At 28.3% G+C, this 20523-nt stretch overlaps 1 protein-coding gene and 1 pseudogene across 1 annotated transcript; both read left to right on the top strand.

Moving 5' to 3' along the window:
• The first annotated feature begins 1437 nt into the window (after positions 1 to 1437).
• LOC124842341 (alkane hydroxylase MAH1-like) lies at positions 1438 to 8029 on the top strand. Its single transcript, XM_088110488.1, has 2 exons — positions 1438 to 1633; positions 6558 to 8029. The coding sequence occupies exons 1-2, from the start codon at positions 1450 to 1452 to the stop codon at positions 7901 to 7903; spliced, it is 1530 nt and encodes a 509-aa protein (XP_087966614.1). The 5' UTR covers positions 1438 to 1449; the 3' UTR covers positions 7904 to 8029.
• Positions 8030 to 14676: 6647 nt separating this feature from the next.
• On the top strand, positions 14677 to 17862 carry LOC148202766 (uncharacterized; annotated as a pseudogene).
• The last annotated feature ends 2661 nt before the right edge of the window (positions 17863 to 20523 follow it).

Genomic DNA, 20523 nt, shown 5'->3' with positions numbered 1-20523 from the left:
AGTTGTTGGAAGTTAGAAGTGCAACAGACTATCATTATTGCGCAATGAGTGTAGCCATTTTTGTATGCAATTATTGTACTATATAAAGACCATAGCAATTTTTTGTCTCAACTTTATATTGCAGTATTTATTGTGAAAATTGGGGGAATAAATGGGAATCCTCCTCGCCGACAATATTTTCAACACTGTCTAAATCAATTTAAGAACTTTTAGAAAAAGTATATATGAAAAGTTAATTTAACGTGATTTATAAAAATTTATATTTATATTAAATAAACCACTGCTAATAAAAACAATAAATATAATTTAAATTGTTATATAATTATTATCATAAAAAATAATTACTAAAATATCTAAAGTATATATTTTTCTTTATGCATTGATGGAACTAGACTATTATGATTATGATAGAAAATTGCATTAGATGTTGAATTTAGAGGTATGCATATTCCCACATTGACTACCAATTTAGAGTATAGAGACACAAACATCAATGACATTTGAGCCCAATCACATAAGGAATTAACATAATTCTTGCCAAAAACCTTAAAGCAATGGGTTAATGGGTCTTTCATCTTCGTATAGTACTCTACTTTATCATTTTTATCCAATGTGGGACTTTGACTCATACTTGGATTTCCAACACTTAACATGGTATCAGAGCTATAGTTATAGCCTATTTTAGCGATATTTGTTGTTTGTTGAATATATTGTTTCACTTCCTACCGAGCCGTTATTGAACCACTTATTAATGTCTAGTCTCACGCTTAAGAGTTAGGCTTACTAAGTTTTGTAGGATTGAGTTAGAATGATCTAATCGACATACTTGCTTAAAAAGTATTGGAAAAAATATTATTATACTTCATAGTGAGTAATCCTTACATTCACAGGGGTAGAAAAATATTCAAATTCTGTTCTAGTTGGTGATAACTCTTTCATTCATTTAAATTATTACAGTTTATTATATATTTTTGATTAATTAAATTTTAAGTATTTCATAAATTTAGATTTTAAAATTGCTTTAATTCATCAATCAATTTGCTTCTAAAGGTGAAAAAAAACTAGTTAGATTAGGAAATCATCAAGAAAAAAAATGAACTAACAAACAATAAGATATAGAAGTGACAATCACCCTAAGAGAAAAATCAATCCTCAAAATATTTATACAAAAAATTTAAAAAAGTTGGGTAATTATAAAACGAAAATTTAAAAGATTTCACAATAGCTTAGAGTGTTCCCAGGAAATAACTTTCCCATCTATCAGTACCAAAATTTTCCATCGAATCATTCTAATAAATTATACGACTTTGGGGGAAAACTCTCAACTAATAAATTTGTGAAGGTCTCATGCCTAGGAATAAATTTGGCCATTAAATACATCTATAAAAATCACCAAATACTTCTTTACCTATAATCAAATTTCAAACATTCACGATTTTTTGTACAATAATGTTTTTGTACATTTTAGTGTCTGTATCCATTGTTCTCTCCTTCAGGTTCTTCCACATAAGTTGGAGACATAATAGAGATGCACCCCTCCCAAATTGGCCGATCATGGGTATGTTACTAGGTGTTCTACAAAATTTGTCCAACATTCACGATTATACAATCTTAGTTTTGAAACATTATGGAGGTACTCTGATGTTCGAAGGACCTTGGCTCACAAACATGAACTGCATTCTCACTGCCGATCCCATGAACGTGCATCACATCACAAGCAAGAACTTCATCAACTATGGGAAGGGGTCCCATCTGCGTGAGATTTTTGATTATTTTGGAGAAGGGATTATTAACTCTGATAATCTCCATGCATGGAAACTAGAGAGGTCAATACTTCATTCACTGCTTCAAAGGGAAACCTTTACCATCTTCCTTCGAGAATCCATTCAGAAGAAGCTAGAGAATGACCTAATTCCATTTCTTGATCATACATCCGAGGTTGGAACCGAGGTAGACCTACAATTTACCCTTCGGAGGTTCACCTTTGACATTGTCTGCTATTGTTTTCTTGGCTGTGATCCTCAGACCCATAACAAGATTTCTAAGCTTTCACATCCTGTTTATGAGAGAGCCACGGTTGTGATGGAGGAGGTGTTGTTTCACAGGCACATTACACCAAGATGGTTGTGGAAGTTGCAGGAGTGGCTCCAGATTGGCCAAGAGAAGAAGTTCAAGGAATACACATATTAAATACTTATTTTTTCTTTTATCTCTCTTTTCTTGTTATATTACATTTCATTAATTTATAATTTTTTTTCTTTCTAAGTATATATCACGTGTTTATCAATATCTTGTATCGGATGAACAATGATATACTATGATTTTCTCAGTGGATTGGTAAAATGTAACTTACAAAACATTTTGCATTTCCAAGCTAGCATATTTCCACTTACGTACTCTACATAACTCTTTCTTTGAATACATACGTCATTTTTTTATCAATAATATTTATATATTATAGAAATAAAACTTATACGAATTTTTTGATAACCAAGATATTAAAATGGCCATTATAAATTGTTCACTAAATAAAGAAAACAAATAAAACTCTACAAAATTATTTTAAACATTAAAACAAAAAATAAGTAAATATATATTTCCATGAGAGGGTTGTAGGGCCGGTTATTTTGAATAAGTTAAACAATTGAAGCATGTCAAAACGAAATAAAAAAATGATTGTTTTTTTGCCTAGTTTATGAACCGAAACATAAAATTCGCTATTAGACGTCGATTTTACAATAACTGAAACATAAATCATTAATAAATAATATAAACAAAACAAAAACCATTCACTAGTGTTGTTATTCCTCCAATAAGAAGTGACTAAAAAAAACTTGAAATTCTTAGTCTTAGCAAAAAATTATTAAAGGATGGTTACGAGTGAACTTTTTTGGATCAACTATAGAAGAGGGTTAAAAAAAATCCTAAACTTTTTTCATGCAAGCAAAACTAGACAATCTAATACAACCAAAATAAAATCAATAAAACAATTTTATATTGGTTCACCCAAATTTATGAATTAAGTCTACCTCTTCTTTAAGACAATTTTATAAGATATTTTATTAATTAATATATTATTATAACATATACACGAACCACTTGTAGCTTTACAAGTACACAAATTACTATTGTCAGAGAGTTGCAGTGGAATGATTAATGTAACAATAAATCAAGAAGGGGTGAATTGGTTTCTTATCGCAAATTGTGTCATTAATAATTTTTTCTTGTAATTCAAATTCTTTAACGATAAATTAAAAACAAATAAGAGAGTAAGGAAGAGAGAAAATTGTACAAATGATTTTATAGGGTTTAGATCACAAGGATTCTATATCCAGTTGTTAATCTCAAATAAGAATTAACGATCCACTTACAATCACAAAGAAGTTTAAGGTTTAGAACACTTTTTTTCTTACCCCAAGAGATGAAACTCACTTCTCCTAAAAGTTACAAGGGATGAACACAGTCTCCGAAATATTTAAGAAAGGTTGACCATTTCATTTAAATCTTCACAAAAGATGAGAAGCTTTACTCAACATCTAACGAACAAGTTAATGATTAAGAAATATACCGATCCTACTAAATAATAAAAAAAAAAAATTTACTCACTATAAAATATTTCTATAAGATTTAAATATAAAAAAAGATTTTTAATGTTTGATTAAGTTAACATAAATAATTTTGAACTTTATTTTTTTTTATTATTTTAAAAGTATCTTTATTATACCTAAACACTGTTATAATTAAACAACAATCCTAATTAAACTTATCTTTTAAATTAATAAAATTTCATTCCTTTTATATTTGAGTCTATAAATAATGCCACGTTTTGATCAAATCATAGATGTAAAATTTTCAACAAAGCGTGCCATTGGAAGCGTGCTATTAGTTGGTTAGCTATTGTCTGCAATTTCGTACGAAAATTGGAAGTATTCCCATTGCACAACACTTTGGACAAGCCATATATCTAAACATTTTTATAACTTAAACCAAATATATACTTAAAGTTTAATTTAAAACTATTTACTAAATTTTATCTTTTATTTAATTATTGATCATAATTATATAATTAAATATTTTTTTTACCTTTTACTATCAACATATAAAAAAAACTATTTATCGTAATTAATATAGTATGAGATTTTTGAGTGATTTTAGTTTCAAGAATCTTCTTAAAAATAATAGCAACAATAACCATAATAATAATAATAATAACCATAATAATAATAATAATAACACAAATAATAATAATCATAATAATAATAAATAATAATAATAATAATAATAATTAATAATAATAATAACAACAATAATAATAATAATAAAATAATAATAACTATAATAATAACAATAATAATAATAATAACACAAATAATAATATTAATAATAATAATAATAATTAATAATAATAACAACAATAATAATAATAATAATAAGGGTTAAATATGTTTTTATCCCTTAACTTTCAATGAAAATTGGAATTAGTCATTCTTCAAAACTTTGGCCTAATTTAGTCCTCAAACTTTAGAAATATGTGAATTTAGTCCTTTTAGCTAAATTTTGTTTGGTTTATTTGATGTTTCAAGTGCGTTTCATGATAGCATTTGAGTTGTTTACACCGTTTTACATATTTTTGCTTCAATGTTAACTGAGAAATGTGTTTGAAACATCAAATAAAGTTAACAAAATTTAGTTAAAAAGACTAAATTCACACATTTCTAAAGTTTGGAGACTAAACTGGTCCAAAGTTTCAAAGAGAAACTAATTTCAATTTTCAATGAAAATTAAGGGATTAAAAACATATTTAACCCTAATAATAATAATAATAATAATAGTTTGTATAGTACTTTATGCAGCTTAAATTCTAACTAAAAACATTTTACTAAATAAACATTTTCATATGTTTTGAAGGCATAATAAGAACGTGGTATACTATCTAACGACTTATTTTTTAAAAATAATCTTGAAATTATTTTTTAAGAATTACTCTACAATAATAAGATGTAGTTTTTATCTGTTAATTATTTTTATCATAATATAAATTATTTTTTAAGAATTCGTCCACAAGAATAAAGTTATTTGAAGTCATTCTTCTTCCATTCTCACATGACTCTAGTGAAATAATAATGTAGCTTCCTTGTATGGTTCTCCATCAACTCTAATTGTAATAAAGAGAAAAACATCATCAATAATTTATAAGAAATGTTCAAATTCCATAATAACACATTTAAAATATAGAACATTTATTACATGAGCTTACATATTGAGAAAACTTTCAAAATGGAAACTTTATCGAACTCGAGAGTTTACGTAAACTCGACTCGTATAAACTCGTAAGAATTTATTTCAGATGAAAAAATATTATATAAATAATATCTTAATTTAAATAAGTCTACAAAATTATATAACTTTAAATAAATAAAATTTATAGATATATTGTTCATAAAAATAAATATTGTAAAACATAAATACTTGGATTGTCATTAATTTTGATGCATTTCACTAAGGAGGCGAGGCGATGACGATGACCATGGAGAGAGACAGAGGGACGCGAGAGATAGTGACAATCAGGTCATTAAACCCTAAATCCCAAACGACCTCATTTTTTCTTAACTTTTAAACTCGCATAATTGCTCCAAACTCTCGATTTAACACTATCCTACTGATTTCACAATAAATTCTATTGAGTTTAGGCAAAAAACGAGTTTACTTCCAAGATAACTCCAAGCCATGTTTGGAAATGTAAACTCATACGAGTTTACGAGTTAGCTCGATAATTTGATAACCATGCTCGTATAAATAACCGTTATGAATTGCGAAAAATAATAAAAGGGGATGAAACTTGGCCCAAAATTGTTGAAATAAATTTGTGATATCATAAGCAAAAAAAAAGGGAGAAACATTAAAAAGTTAAATGAAAAAAAAAGTGAAAGACATTGTTGAATACCAGATGACGAGTGATCAATTCTTGCTTTCTTCATAAGGAGGGTTAAATATTCAAATGCTCTTGCCATTGGTGATAATTCTCTCGCTCACTTCGACTATTACCATTCTAGCCATTAAATAGTCAATATTAATTGTTTACTATTCAAACATTCATCATATATTTTTTCTATTAAATAAAAAATAATAATATCATGTGTCATTTTCAACATAATTTTCCTATCTTATGATCACTACCAAATTCTACTTCCCCAAGCCATTATGCTTTAATAGCTGATTTGACATTTGATAAAACCCTCAACTGATAAATTTATGAAGCTCTTTATACCTTTGTTTACTTGTCCATTAGATCGCATCATAAATATCACCACAAACTCTGTCCTCACCCAAATTGAAACACAGTTTCTTCGACCTGCAATATACGATAATGTTGTTGTATATTGGAGTATTTCTACCCATTGTTCTCTCCTTCATATTCTACCAGATAAGTAGGAGACACAAGAGAAATATACCCTTTGCAGTTTTAAAATTACCAATCATTGGTATGCTACATTATCTTCTCCTAAATTTGTCCAACATTCACGATTACGCAATCTTTGTTTTGAAACATTATGGAGGAACTCTGATGTTCGAAGGACCTTGGTTCACAAACATGAACTTTATTCTCACAGCCGATCCCACGAACGTGCACCACATCACCACCAAGAACTTTAGCAACTACGGGAAAGGGTCCAATTTCAGTGAAATATTTGACGTTTTTGGAGGTGGGATTATTAATTCTGATAATCTCCATGCATGGAAAAAAGAAAGGTCAGTACTTCATTCACTGTTTCAAAGGCAAAGCCTTAAGATCTTCCTTCGAAAAGCCATTCAGAAGAAGCTAGAGAATGACCTAGTTCCATTTCTTGATGATACATCCGAGGTTGGAGCTGAGGTAGACTTACAATTTGCCCTTCGGAGGTTCACATTCGACATTGCCTGCTCTTGTTTTCTTGGTTATGATCCTCACTCTCTTCCAAACAAGAATACTAAGCTTTCTCAACCTACTTATCAGAGAGCTTTAGTTGTGATCGAGGAGTCATTATTTCACAGGCACATCACACCGAGATGTTTGTGGAAGTTGCAGGAGTGGCTCCAGATTGGTCAAGAGAAGAAGTTCAAGGAGGCCAGAGAAATTTTTGATAAATTCTTGTATGAATGCGTTGCAGCCAAGCGTGAAGAGAAAAATAGATGCAATAGCACCAAAGAAGTAGATGATACTGATCATGACTTGCTGGGAGTGCTAATGGAAGAAGGAGATCAAAAGGGGAGAATAATGGATGACAAGTATCTTAGAGACACTGCATTTACCTTTGTCTCTGCTGGAAGTGGCACAATCAGTGCAAGTCTCAGTTGGTTCTTTTGGCTGGTTTCAACTCATCCACATGTGGAAGCTAAAATCCTTCAAGAGATCAAAGAAAATTGCATAAACCAAGATGGAACTTGGATTGCTTCTGGTGTTGAAGAGTTTGGTAAGTTAGCTTATCTCCATGGAGCTATATGTGAAGCACTGAGGCTTTTTCCTACTGTGCCCTATGATCACAAGTGTGCAATAAAATCTGATAGACTTCCTAGTGGACACCATGTTAGCCCAAATACCATGATATTATACTCTTTGTATGCAATGGGAAGAATGGAAGAAATATGGGGACATGATTGCATGGAGTTTAAGCCTGAGAGATGGATTTCAGAGAGTGGAGAGATTATACAAATTCCATCTCACAAGTTCATAGCTTTCAATGCAGGCCCTAGAAGTTGTTTGGGTAAAGACATTACTTTCACTGAAATGAAGCTGGTTGCAGTTGCTATACTGTGGAGGTTTCAGATGAAGGTGGTGGATGGTCATCCTATAACACCAAGAGTCTCTGTGGTGCTTACCATTGAACAAGGCTTGAAGGTTAAGGTTACTAAGAGATGCACTTGACAGAAAGCATTTCAATAACAGATGGCAGATGATATTTATATTAATTTTATGTCTCTTAAAGGTTATGAGCTAAGTTTCAGTTTCTCCTTTGTTTGTGATGGTTAAATAATGTTGTGGTTATCTCGGTTTTAATAACAGGGAAAATCTGCCGGTGACTTTATTCTCTTACACAGTTCAATTATTGTAAGTGAAATCTGGTCCTCTTTTGTAGCTGATAATGTTTCCTTGAATTTTCACAAAAAGTTTAAAATAATGTTTCTTTTATCAGAAAGAGTGTATATTTATACGATGGGAAAATGACACTTGAACAACCATTTTTGACAACATTTAGACACGCGCACACGTGTCTAAATTTGAGTGGTCCATTTTCATTTAATTTTTCCAACTGGACCACTCAAATTTAGACACGTGTGCGCGTGTCTAAATGTTGTCAAAAATGGTTGTTCAAGTATCATTTTCCTTATACGATGTTTGGGGTATCTTATCCCATATATGAACAAAACAAATGCTTGAAAATATTATATTGGACAGTTTTAATTTACCAATCATTTTCTTACATGAAAACATTCTACCTTTATATTCTGCTTACAAAATCGATAATGACGTATTCGGTGAAGACTTTTTAAATAACTCTACAAATGTCTCTAACTTTCAATTTTCAAAGTGTTTGTTATTCTCCTTTTCAACACTTTTCTTAAACTTAGCAAATTCTTGCTACATCTTCGCTTAAGCTTCCAAGACAGCGGTTATGTCGGGTTTTGTTTCTTTCTCTTCAACCACTTTGCTCCTTGTGGACATCATAGTGCTTTCTTCCTTCATTGAACTAAGTTTTTTCACATATACTACTCGGTCCCATGATTTTGATCATAACTCTGTCGAGATAACATCACTAAGATCAATCATCACATTTTCGAGATATATATATATATATATATATGAGCTTCGTTATGATTTTGTCCTTAAAAGGCTTTAGAGTCTATGGCTTGCCTAAGACTATCATGTCTGATAAAGACACCAAAAATCTTAACTATTTTTCGAAAACTCTTTGGTCTAGGCTACGAACTAATTAAGCTTATTTTCTCCACCTCTAGCCACCCTAAAACGAATGGTCAAACCGAGGTTGTTAATAGGACATTAGGAACCATGTTGAGGGCTCTTTTAAAGGGCAACCACAAATCTTGGAATGAATACCTTCCCCACATTGAGTTTTCATATAATAAGATGGTTCATAAGACCGACAAGATGTCTCCTTTTAAAGTTGTGTATAACTTCAATCCTTTCAAACCTTTCGACCTCATACCTCTCACAAATCCTAGTGATTTCATTCATAAGGAAGAGGTATCAAAGTCCAAATTTGTGAAGAAAATTCATGAAAAGGTTAATTCACAAATTCAACACCATACTGAGAGGTATGCCAAACACAACAACAAAGGGAAAAGAGAGTTGATGTTTGAAGAAGAAGATTAGGTTTGGCTCCATTTGAGTAAAGAAAGATTTCCAAAACAAAAGAAGATCCAAACTCAATTATCATAGTGATGGACCTTTTAGAGTGATTTAAAGGATTAATAGTAATGCATCTAGGATAGAGTTGCCAAATGTGTATGATGTGATTGCTCCTTTCAAACATTATACCACAACAATACAACCACCATAGGCCGTGAGCTTCTCACCTTCATCCAACTATTGCTTTCGCACTTTCCACCCATTATCCCCTATATTCCGCACATCTTCACCTAAAGGGACCAAACCCCATAGCCTTTCTTCTAGCTTTGGACCACCTTTACTTGGAGGATTGTTATCATTTATAGTCACTGGATCACTTATTACACGCATCCACCTACTCTATTAGAAATATATCAGAAGTAGATGTTAAAGATAAAGAAGACATTCACGAAATGTTCTCTTCATCAGAAGTTGTGTCAAGAAAATAGTACTACTTCTATAAAAGTACAAAAAAAGCAAGTCTACTCTGACAAGTTGACTTTAACTAACGACTGCTTCACACGACAAGACAAATAAGACATGAGAATCAAGGCAAAAGCTCAAGTCTAACGAATATCTTTTGAGAAACATTTAAATAGAAGAAGATTTGAAGAAAGAATAAAGAGAATAACTTAAAAAGAGAATATTAATATCGTCGAGAAAAAAAAAAGCATAAAAGAGCTCAAGATCAAAAGAGAATATCTAGGAAGAAGAGAAAAAGAAAAAGTCGAGAAACACTCTGAAACTTCATTATAATATCAGATTACTATTTGTAAGTAGACAGAAACACTTAACGAGTCAATAGACAATATTCTACTGAATATCTATCCTTTTTGTGAGAGTAATCGTCTAACGATTTGTAAGCAATCAGATTGATTACAAATTTTGAAGAGAATTCAAACACTTGATGTATAACTCAGGAGAGTTAAGGATTACTAGGCAGCGTATTGGGGGATACCAGGATTGTCTAGTGGAAACTGGTAGTGGGTGAAACTCAACTAGTCTAGGGTAACAAGAGTTATTCGCTAACTAAGGGTACTTGGAGTGGTAAAGAATATTGCACAACTAAGAGTGGGTGAAACTTAACTAGGCATTGTATCAGGGGATACCAGGATTGCCTAGAGATACCATAAGTAGTGAAAATACTCAGTTGTAATCTTGTTGAAGATTATAGTGAAACTCTCTAAGATTAGAGGAGACTCGACGTAGCTCAATTAAAGTGAACCAATATAAAAATATTTGTGCATTATTGTTTTATTCTCTTTCGACACTTCTCGTATAAAAACCTGCAGTTGCATTTTTATTTTAAATATAAGAGCTTCCTAAACTAAATGACTATTCTTTAAAGAGGAAGTTTCATCAAACTGCAGCGAATATTCTGAATAGCACTCGAAAAAAATTTATCATTCAAAACTAATCACAAGGTCGAGCGTTTAACAACTTACGTAAAAATCTTTATACTCAACGAAAGTTTTATATCATCATCGAATAATGGCTGTCGATAATATAATATGTTGATAATTACACACAGATTCATTCATTGGTAATTATCGATGACCATAATCCATCAATAATTGTTTTTGACAAAGACATTAACGATGGATCTTAGTAGTCAATAATCCATTAAAAAATGTGAAATACCGACGAAGTTAGAACGTTATCTATGAAATTTACCTACCGATAATATTAGGTTTTCTTGTATTCATTGGTAATTATCGATGACCATAATCCATCAATAATTGTTTTTGACAAAGACATTAACGATGGATCTTAGTAGTCGATAATACATTAAAAAATGTGAAATACCAACGAAGTTAGAACGTTATCTATGAAATTTACCTACCGATAATATTAGGTTTTCTTGTAGTGTTAGTTGACAAATAACAAATTAAAGTACTTCCTGAAGTACAAATCTCTTTACATACCTCTTTGATGATGTAAATAGATATATAAGACTAGATTAGAATATACATTGGTTAAGAACGAAATACAATTTTCTTCCATAATTCATAAATGAAAAATATTCTTAACCCTTTATTTTAACATATGCATGTATTTATACCTCTTTGCAACTGCATAAATAGAACTAAATAAAGAAAAACCTAATTTCCATTAAAATTGTTGAGATGATTAATGAATTTTTGATTAGATTATACAAAATTTGTCCATATGTAGACATGCCATTTTTCTCTTATAAACACCAGCACCACCAACACCAAATGTTTGATGTTCTCTACATGGGCATTAACTGTTTTAAATATCCTTCACCCAGCCAGCAATGTAGTATCAAATAGAATTATAAATTATTTAAACATATATATTAATATTTTTCTTTAATAAAGTTTTATTACTTTATTCAAAATTACATTAAATATATTAATTAATTTTAAAAATGAAATAAATACCAGATTTATAAATTTATAAAGTTCTATACATTTTAGTTAATAATATTGTATAATTAAAGAGTACATGATATATTTAAACTCTAAGAACTGGATATTTTAATGTATACATTAAAGAGATTTAATACATTAAGTTGATAAAAAAATGTAATTAATTGACAAAAATTCTATACACTTTAGTAAAAAATATTTTTATTCAACATTACTTCATGATTTAGTTGAATTCTGAGTTCAATAAGGACTTTGAATATTGTATGGATAAATAGAATTTAATTAACAAAGAATTAATTTCCTAATAAATTTATAAAGTTCTATACATGGATCGAATATTTGTTTTTATTGAAAAGTACATCATTTAATTAGATTAATGAGAAATGAATAAGGAATTAATGTATGTAGTGTTTACATACATAGATTTTAATATACTAACCTATTTCGAAAAATTAATTAAATTCCTTATTTGATAGATTTACAAAGTTATATACATTCTTATAAAATATTCTTGTACTCCAAATAACATGTAGAAGTTTTATTTTTTTTAGAGGAAAAAGTTAAACTCACAATTTTATTTCCAATTTCACCACTAAATTATTCTTTTATGTCCATTTCCAATTTCACCATAAGTTATTCTTATATGTCCATATATAAAAGTTGAATTATAAGGACAAGGTCAATTTTTAATAATCAAAGATATATAAATATAAATTTTATTTTAATAAGTTAATTTTATAATACTGAGTTAGAATTAAATTATTTTTTTTAAGATTATATAAAAAGCAATTAGAGTATATCTTACTCGTTTATTGGATATATCCACTTCTTTGATTTTATGTTTAAAATATTCAATCATCAATGTCAAAAAGTGTGTTGCGTATGTCACATCAAATAAACATATATAATGAAATTAGAGTGTATTAGTTCACATAAATCTTATCTTTATAATGAAATTGGTTCTAGTTACATTATTATTTGAGTATTATTTTTTTCTATTATTTTGAACACTCTCAAATTAGTTTAACATATTAAATAAATAGCAATAATATCAAATATTATTGTAATGACACTAAGAATTTGATGAAAAAAATTATTTTAGATAATCTTTTAAAAAATTGAGACTAAATTAAAATATCCAAAATAATGAGTCAGAATTTTAAAAATGTTATAATAGGAAAAAAATAAAGATAATGAAATATATTAAATTAATTAAAAAATAAATTAACTTGTTTAATTCGTTGCCTTTTAATGTTCTATACATTAGTTAAAAAAAGTTTTCCTTATTTTAAATTACATCCTTTTTGTTGTTTTCTAACAACAGTTAAGGTTTATGCCTATTATATAGATTAAATAGAACTTAAAATATATTAATTTAATTAGGAAACCTAATTAAGTTTGATACTTTTATTTATTTCCATAAATTTTATTTAAAAATTACATTATTTAGTTTAATTCTAAGATAAAATAACAATTATTTTTAATGTATAGAAAAAGAGAGTTTAATATATTAATTTAAATGAATTTAAATTTCCTAATATGTTTATTTTTGTATACAATTTAATTAATACTTTTACTTCTGATTATATTCTTTAGTTGAACTAAAAACATGAATATGGACTGTTTTTATGTAAAGGAAAGTAGAATTAATATATTAATTCAATTGTAAAATGAATTAAATTGTCTAATTTATTTCTTTTGTTACGTGTTTTTGTTAATATTTTTTTATTCCAAATTACATTATTTATCTAGATTCTAAGAACTGAATAATAATTAATTTTAATATAGAAAAATATAACTTAATGTATTGATTTAATTAAGAAAAAAAATTAATATTCTAATTTGTTCACTGTAGTACATTTTAGTTTAAATTTGTATTCTAAATTACATTATTATTTATCTGACTTAATGACTGTTTTAATATATCATAAAAGAAAATTAAATATATTCTGCTCATTAGAAAAAATAAAATCAAATGGCCTAATTTATTTTTACAAATTTTAAATAATTTTTTTACTCTAAATTAGATGATTTAGTAAAATTTTAAAATAAAATATATATACTCATTACTTTGATTTTTTTTTTACAGAAGATGTGATACTGTCTAAAGATAAAAGGAAGAGTATTTAATTGAAGATTTTTTTTTATCAGCAATTGAAAATGACTTAATGTATTAAATGAATTATTTTAAATTAATTAAAGATTAAAAGTTAAGTTATGTTTTTCAATTATTAATATTTTTACTTTTACTATTAAAATCTATTTTCAATAAATATCTTCTCCATTCTTAACTTTAGTTTAAATCATTAAATATTAAATTCTTTTATCAATGAAATTTTCAATATATATCAAGGAAACATAAGGAAACTTAAGGCATGTTCGAAGTGCGTTCTCGTAGAAAGAGAAAAAATAAATGAAACAATTATAATACAACAATGCTATTTAAACAAAACATAATAATAATAATTATAATAATAATAATTATTATTATATTAATAATAATAATATAATAATAATAAATTTTGAATAATAATAATAAATTATATTGCAAAAAATGTTATAAAAGTTGTAAAATATAAAATGTAATAAATAACATTTAAAATATGAAATGTATTAACGCACCATAAATGTTTAATATATATAAAATAAAAATAACCAACAATTTGAGGAAAAAAACAAAGTTTGCATTCTGTCACTTGTTTGATGAGAAGAGAGTTACATTGTATCAGTTGACGAAATGAAAATTCGAAAGGAGTGTGTGGTCCAGTGATAGTCACACGTGTGGAAAAGCGTGCCACCATTTCTCACATGACACCATCCATCCTCACGTGACACCATTTCTCGTCACTTGACACCATTTCTCACACTCTTTCCCTCTCTTTATATCTCTCTCTATATCTCTGCACTTCATTTTTCTTCTATCTCTTTTCTGTGCTTCTCACCATGCACGTGCATTTCCTTTACCATCTTTTCTAGTTGTTCTTCTGAATTGGGTCTCTCTCTCTCTCTCTGTTTTCTTGCTCACCTTGTTGAACTTTACCAGACTGTGAAGATGAGTTCACGATCTTTGAGGGGAAGTCGTCAGAGAAAGATGTTGCAGCTGGACCTGAACCTGGTGCCACCATTAGAGGATAACACTGTCCAAATCGATGTTGATCCAGATCAGAACGATGCAGATGATGACGACGTGGTTGAACTGTCACCAACTTCATTTGCTCAGGTTTGAAGTTCACTCATATTAACTAAATTAAGTTTAGTTTTCTCCGAAAAAGAGAAAGATCGGTTCCTGTTGATGACAGAGAACTAAGATGTTTGTTTCGATTTTGTTCAGTTTTGCTAGGAAACACTAATTTTCTGTGTATGGTTCTGAGTTTTGTTGTGATTTTTGTTGTCTCAGACTCGGAGCAATCAGAAGAAAGGATGAAGAGGAGGAGCATTTATGATATAGGTAACTCTTTATTAATATTTTTCACAGTGATGAAATCATTTTGGGATTTCTTTTCTAAATTTTTCTTGTGTTATATATCATCATTTTGTCTTAGTTGGTGGTGTTTTTTTTTATTCTGATTGGATGTGTTGGTATATTGATAAGATTTCACACTTACAGATTATGACTATAATGTATTTATTAAACCTAATAACATATAGCTGTGTATATAGATTGTGTGTTTGATATATAGATCTTTTAACTTTTAATAAATTATTTCCTTTTGCCCACTAAAAACAACAGTGTATATCAGTGTTTTTTTTAATGTTTTTTCATGTGACCTTGTTCCAAATCTGACATGATATGGGTACTGTTATTTGGTCATCACTGTGTTGTATTAATGAGCAAAATTTTTATTTTTTTCTGTGATTCTGTATGGGTATTGGTATTTTCATGAGATTGAATGGTTTGGTTTCTATTTTTCCTCATGAAGAAGTGATGATCCTTAATTTAATTGGCATGGTCACACTGTCAATTTCAAATTTATAATTAGTTTTCTACAATTGAAAGAAAGACATTGTGGTGATGAATTTTTCTTTTCTGAAATAAATTTTAATTTTGAATTGTTTACTTGAATGAGGGTAGTTTGATGGGTTGGAATGAGTTCCATTTCCTTACATGACCTTCACAAATTTTGCTTGTCTACTATCCTTTGCCTTACACCCTATTTTCCTTCACTATGTTTGTTCATTTTTGTGAGCAATTTGTGTCTTTGAAAGAAGAAAACTGTTTCTATCTGTTCCATTGTCGATGAGAAGGTTTTATCTCTAATGAATAACATTATGATTGATGAAATGCAAACTACCGGAGGATCAGCAAATGAGGAAAATAATAGATATTCATCAGCACATATATATAAATGAATCAATCCATGCCCTTAGATTTATGATATATATTGATATAGATATTTATATATATCATTCATAACAGTAAATCCAACTTTAGAATGTGGAAACCAAGAATGTTTGTGTAGAGTTTGCACATTATTTTTGTGGTATATAAGGTATTTGTATACGACTTGTCTACTGAAGCTGTTTATTTCATATATATTCTTGGTATAACTGGGTGGTTTAAGATCTATCATTCATGATCATTGCAGATGATGAGACTGGAGAATTGCCAAAAGAGATAGTAATTGACGGAAAAGTCTATAGAACTGTGGAAACTGGTAGCAGTTCTACGGTAATGAAATCTTCCAAGCCAAACTGCAGCTTAAGATTTCTGCGTGGCCTCACTTACTTTAGTATTGATAGCGTCGACTAGAAATAAAATCAATTTATAGTATATAATTAGATATAAACTTTATTTTACAAACTGATTTTATGGAGTTGTATTAGACTTAAAATCTATTTTTTAACGTGACATCAGCATATCTATGATTAGATATCGGACCACTCATTAATTTATTGATTTTTTTTTTCCCTAGGAAGAAAATGAAAGGAAAACACCTGAACCTCCTAAGAAGCCGCCTGCACTTGACTGTCCAATATGTATGTCTGCATTTGAAGAACCGATGTCTACGAGGTGTGGTCATATCTTTTGTAGGTGTTGCATTAACACTGCAATAGCTGCACAGGGTAAATGCCCTACCTGCAGAAAGAAGGTTACAAAGAATCAACTCATAAGGGTGTTTCTTCCATCTCTTAGTTAAAGGTAATATAAAAACAACTGATTATCCACCATAGCGTTTTCATACCACTGTGACTTGCACTAGAGATGTCTGCCATTGTTTTCCATTTTTTTTTTTGGATATTTTTCTCTGGGGTATGTGGAATTTAGCTAGTACAGCGATTTAAATGAATATAGGGCATTTAAACATTTTCGTATATGTTAGATGGTTTACATATGTAGGAAGTGAAAAAAAAAAGTTTATGTTGTTTGGTTGAGCTAAATTAAAATAGTAATGATATGATTACATTTGAGTGAATTTTTGTAATTTTTCAAAAAAAAATAAAATAAGTAAAGATAATGTTAAATAAATATAAAATTATTGTGTGTCAAAGTATATTATTCAAAGTAAAAATGATGTTTAGGAACATGGAATAGCTTATATAATGTTGTAAGCAGTTCATAAGAAAAATAAATCAAAATGAACAACAACAAAAACTTTCATTTTTAGCTTTCAAAAATTATTTGAATTAGTTTTGGTTGTTCCTTTTTATCATACAATTTCATAAACTTCACCTAACTCTTTTATAATTTGCATAACTTACTTGGAGGGCTTCATTTTTTTTCCTTTTGTCTATGCTTTTCAATTGAATATGAAGGCTTGTTATGGTCTGAAAATACTTTTCGAATATTGTTTCATTAAAGAAAATTAAAAGATTCCTTAGTTTTTGCCCTAATTGGTTGGTGTCTTGTCCTTTTTTTCTCAGGAGATCTCTGTGGCCAAGTCTAACTGAGGAGAATCACAAATACAAAAATGTAATCTCCAGATTTTTTAGTGGCTGCTTTATATTTGTTGTGGCAGAAGCCTATTGATTTTCACAAACATGCTATGTTAGCTTAACAAGAACATTCACAAACCCAAGTTTTTTTAACCTTTTAACTTTATTGGTGACTGAATACTCTTATGAGGAATTTATGGATTTGCAATTTGGTGATATAGTATTCCTTTATTTTATTGTTTGACCATAGTACTAATTTTGTTTCAAGATTATGTTTAGTTGCATTGGGTTGGATAAAATGTTGTTTTCTAATCAACTTGGCAAATATTGTTGCAAAATGATTTGCTATGAGAGAAGAATATACAAGACCATAGGAATACAATTGTATTTAGAAATAGACAAAGGTTGGTGAGAAATTTTTTGGGATACGGATTGAAAAACAAAATATCAAAACCAAAATTTTCATACTCTGATTAATGTTTATGTCCAAAAACATGCATCTAATCTATCTTAAAATAGTTCAAAAGTGTGTTTAAAATAGAGGTCTCATATTCTATATTACTATTATTTTTATTTTCATTATGCTATTTGTTATTTTGTTGTTAAGTTCTTTAGGGAGTATCTTTGCAAAGGAAATTATTGTATTTTGGATCTATAAATAAATATATATATATATATATATATATATATATATATATATATATATATATTTATAAATGATTGTTGAAATTAATATATATATATATATATATATATATATATATATATATATATATATATATATATATATATATTTTAAAGAGTTAACGAGTACTATTAATAAGCCAAGAGAGATGCAAGGTACTTGGAAAGTTATTGAAGTAATTGTCGCCATGCTCATATAATTCTTTATTAAAATATGTAAAACCTTTCATAATATATTGAACGAAATGACTAATAATAATAATAATTAATATGATGTTTAAATGAATAATTTTACTCATGCATTATATCTTGATCTTTTAATTGCTTGCATGCAGATAAGAGCATTAATAGAATTTTGTGTTTCTCTTTTTAAATCAATATGATTTTATTTCTCAAGATTCTTTGTCTGATTTGAATTACCTACTTTGCATGCTTAATTGCCAATTGATTTCTTTTTATTTTATTTCTTTTTAATCCGATTTTTCTATTTTATCATAATCCGGTTGAATCCATGGAAGCAATAAATTATGATAATAGAGACAGAATATAAAACTTGTCCTTTATGATATCAAAAAGATGCCTCTAGACAAATTACAATTCACCAGTAATAGTATCTCTCTCTATTCAATATGATGGATGAATTAATTATGTTATATAAATTTTGAGTCCAGATATTTTCTAGTGAGTTTTTATATTTTCTTTTATTATGCTTTCAAAATACACTTATTTAATATATTAAAAGAGTTAAAATATTTTAAATATCAAAATTAATGTAATTAAGAAACAGATAAAATGCACAATACACAAAAAGAAAAAGCAATAAAAAAGTACAAATTCATGAACTTTAGGTCTAAGTATTAATAAACAAATTTTGTTAGCGTTTTAGCATGTTGATAGGATATTAGATATGTAAACTCTTCTACTGATTTAGAAGTTACAACTATGACTCATATATTAGATAACATGTTCTACCATAATAAAGGATTGTAAAAGTGGTTTTGGAAAGGTTTTGTTCTTATTATACTTGTTTTCTATGAATATGTTGATTTTGTATTTATTTGACTATTGTTCTTTATATATTTCATGTTGACTAGTATTTAACCTTTTCTTAACTAATTATGACATATTAAATGAAATTTCATTATTATTTGTTCCCTATGCTTGAAACAAACACCGTGTTCCCTGACAACCTAGAAGAGTGAATCTCTTTTATGTGTCTTATATATAATATCTCTTTTTTGAGAGCAAATTGTGATCTTTTATATCACATCTCTTTATGAGCCAAAGTTGTTTAGTTAAGAATGATTAGCTTTCAAACATTATTTAAGGTTTACTTATTAATTATTGTTCAAAGAATATTTATATTTTTAGTCCGAAATAACTGTTTATCTAAACAATCATAATTTTTAGCTAGAAGATTTAATAAAATACTCATATATGTATTTTGTAGCATTAATATGCATAAAGGCACTTGATACGTCCATCAAAAACTGAAAACAATCCTTTTAAACAAACTGTAAAATAATTTTTTTATCTGTTAATTTTATTAATATGAGGATTTGAACTTACAACCTTTTCTATCTATCCTGTCAAACTTTTCAAATTAACCTTGTATCTTCTAAATATTCACAATCCCCATTTCAACCTTGTAACTCTTAAAATAATAATTTACTAGTAAAATGTACCACAAAATTTATTTTATAAAAGTAATACAAAAAGCTAATTAAATATCCAAGATTATGTATTGCTTGTTAAAAACTCATGAAAATAATATTCTCAACGGGTCTTATACACCAGCACTGCACAAAATAAAATATTTTTTTTCAGTACATCATAGGTTTAAATTGTTTCCACAGTTCATTTTTTTAATAAAATGAGATCTTCAGACTTACTAAGCCTAAAGAAAATGGTTTAATTTATTCAAATTTGGAAGTACAAAATACCAAGAGAATCCTAAACAATCATGTATTCGCTTAAACACTTCAAAAACTCTAGATCAAGAGTCATATATCCTCTTCTGTACACAACTAGAAGAACAAACCACCCTCAAAAACTCCAAACACAACCCCAATTGATTTTAGACACAAACACAATGAATATTGTGTCCCTAAAATTTGCCATACAATATTCAGGGCAATACTAAAACACAATTGGAAACTAATTCACCAACACATAAGAGTCAGGCCA

This window comes from Vigna umbellata, chromosome 3 (assembly GCF_029865625.1).
Source record: "Vigna umbellata cultivar VRB3 chromosome 3, Vumbellata_1.0, whole genome shotgun sequence".
Classification (NCBI taxonomy): Eukaryota; Viridiplantae; Streptophyta; class Magnoliopsida; order Fabales; family Fabaceae; genus Vigna; species Vigna umbellata.
This window is presented reverse-complemented; position numbering and strand designations above follow the sequence as displayed.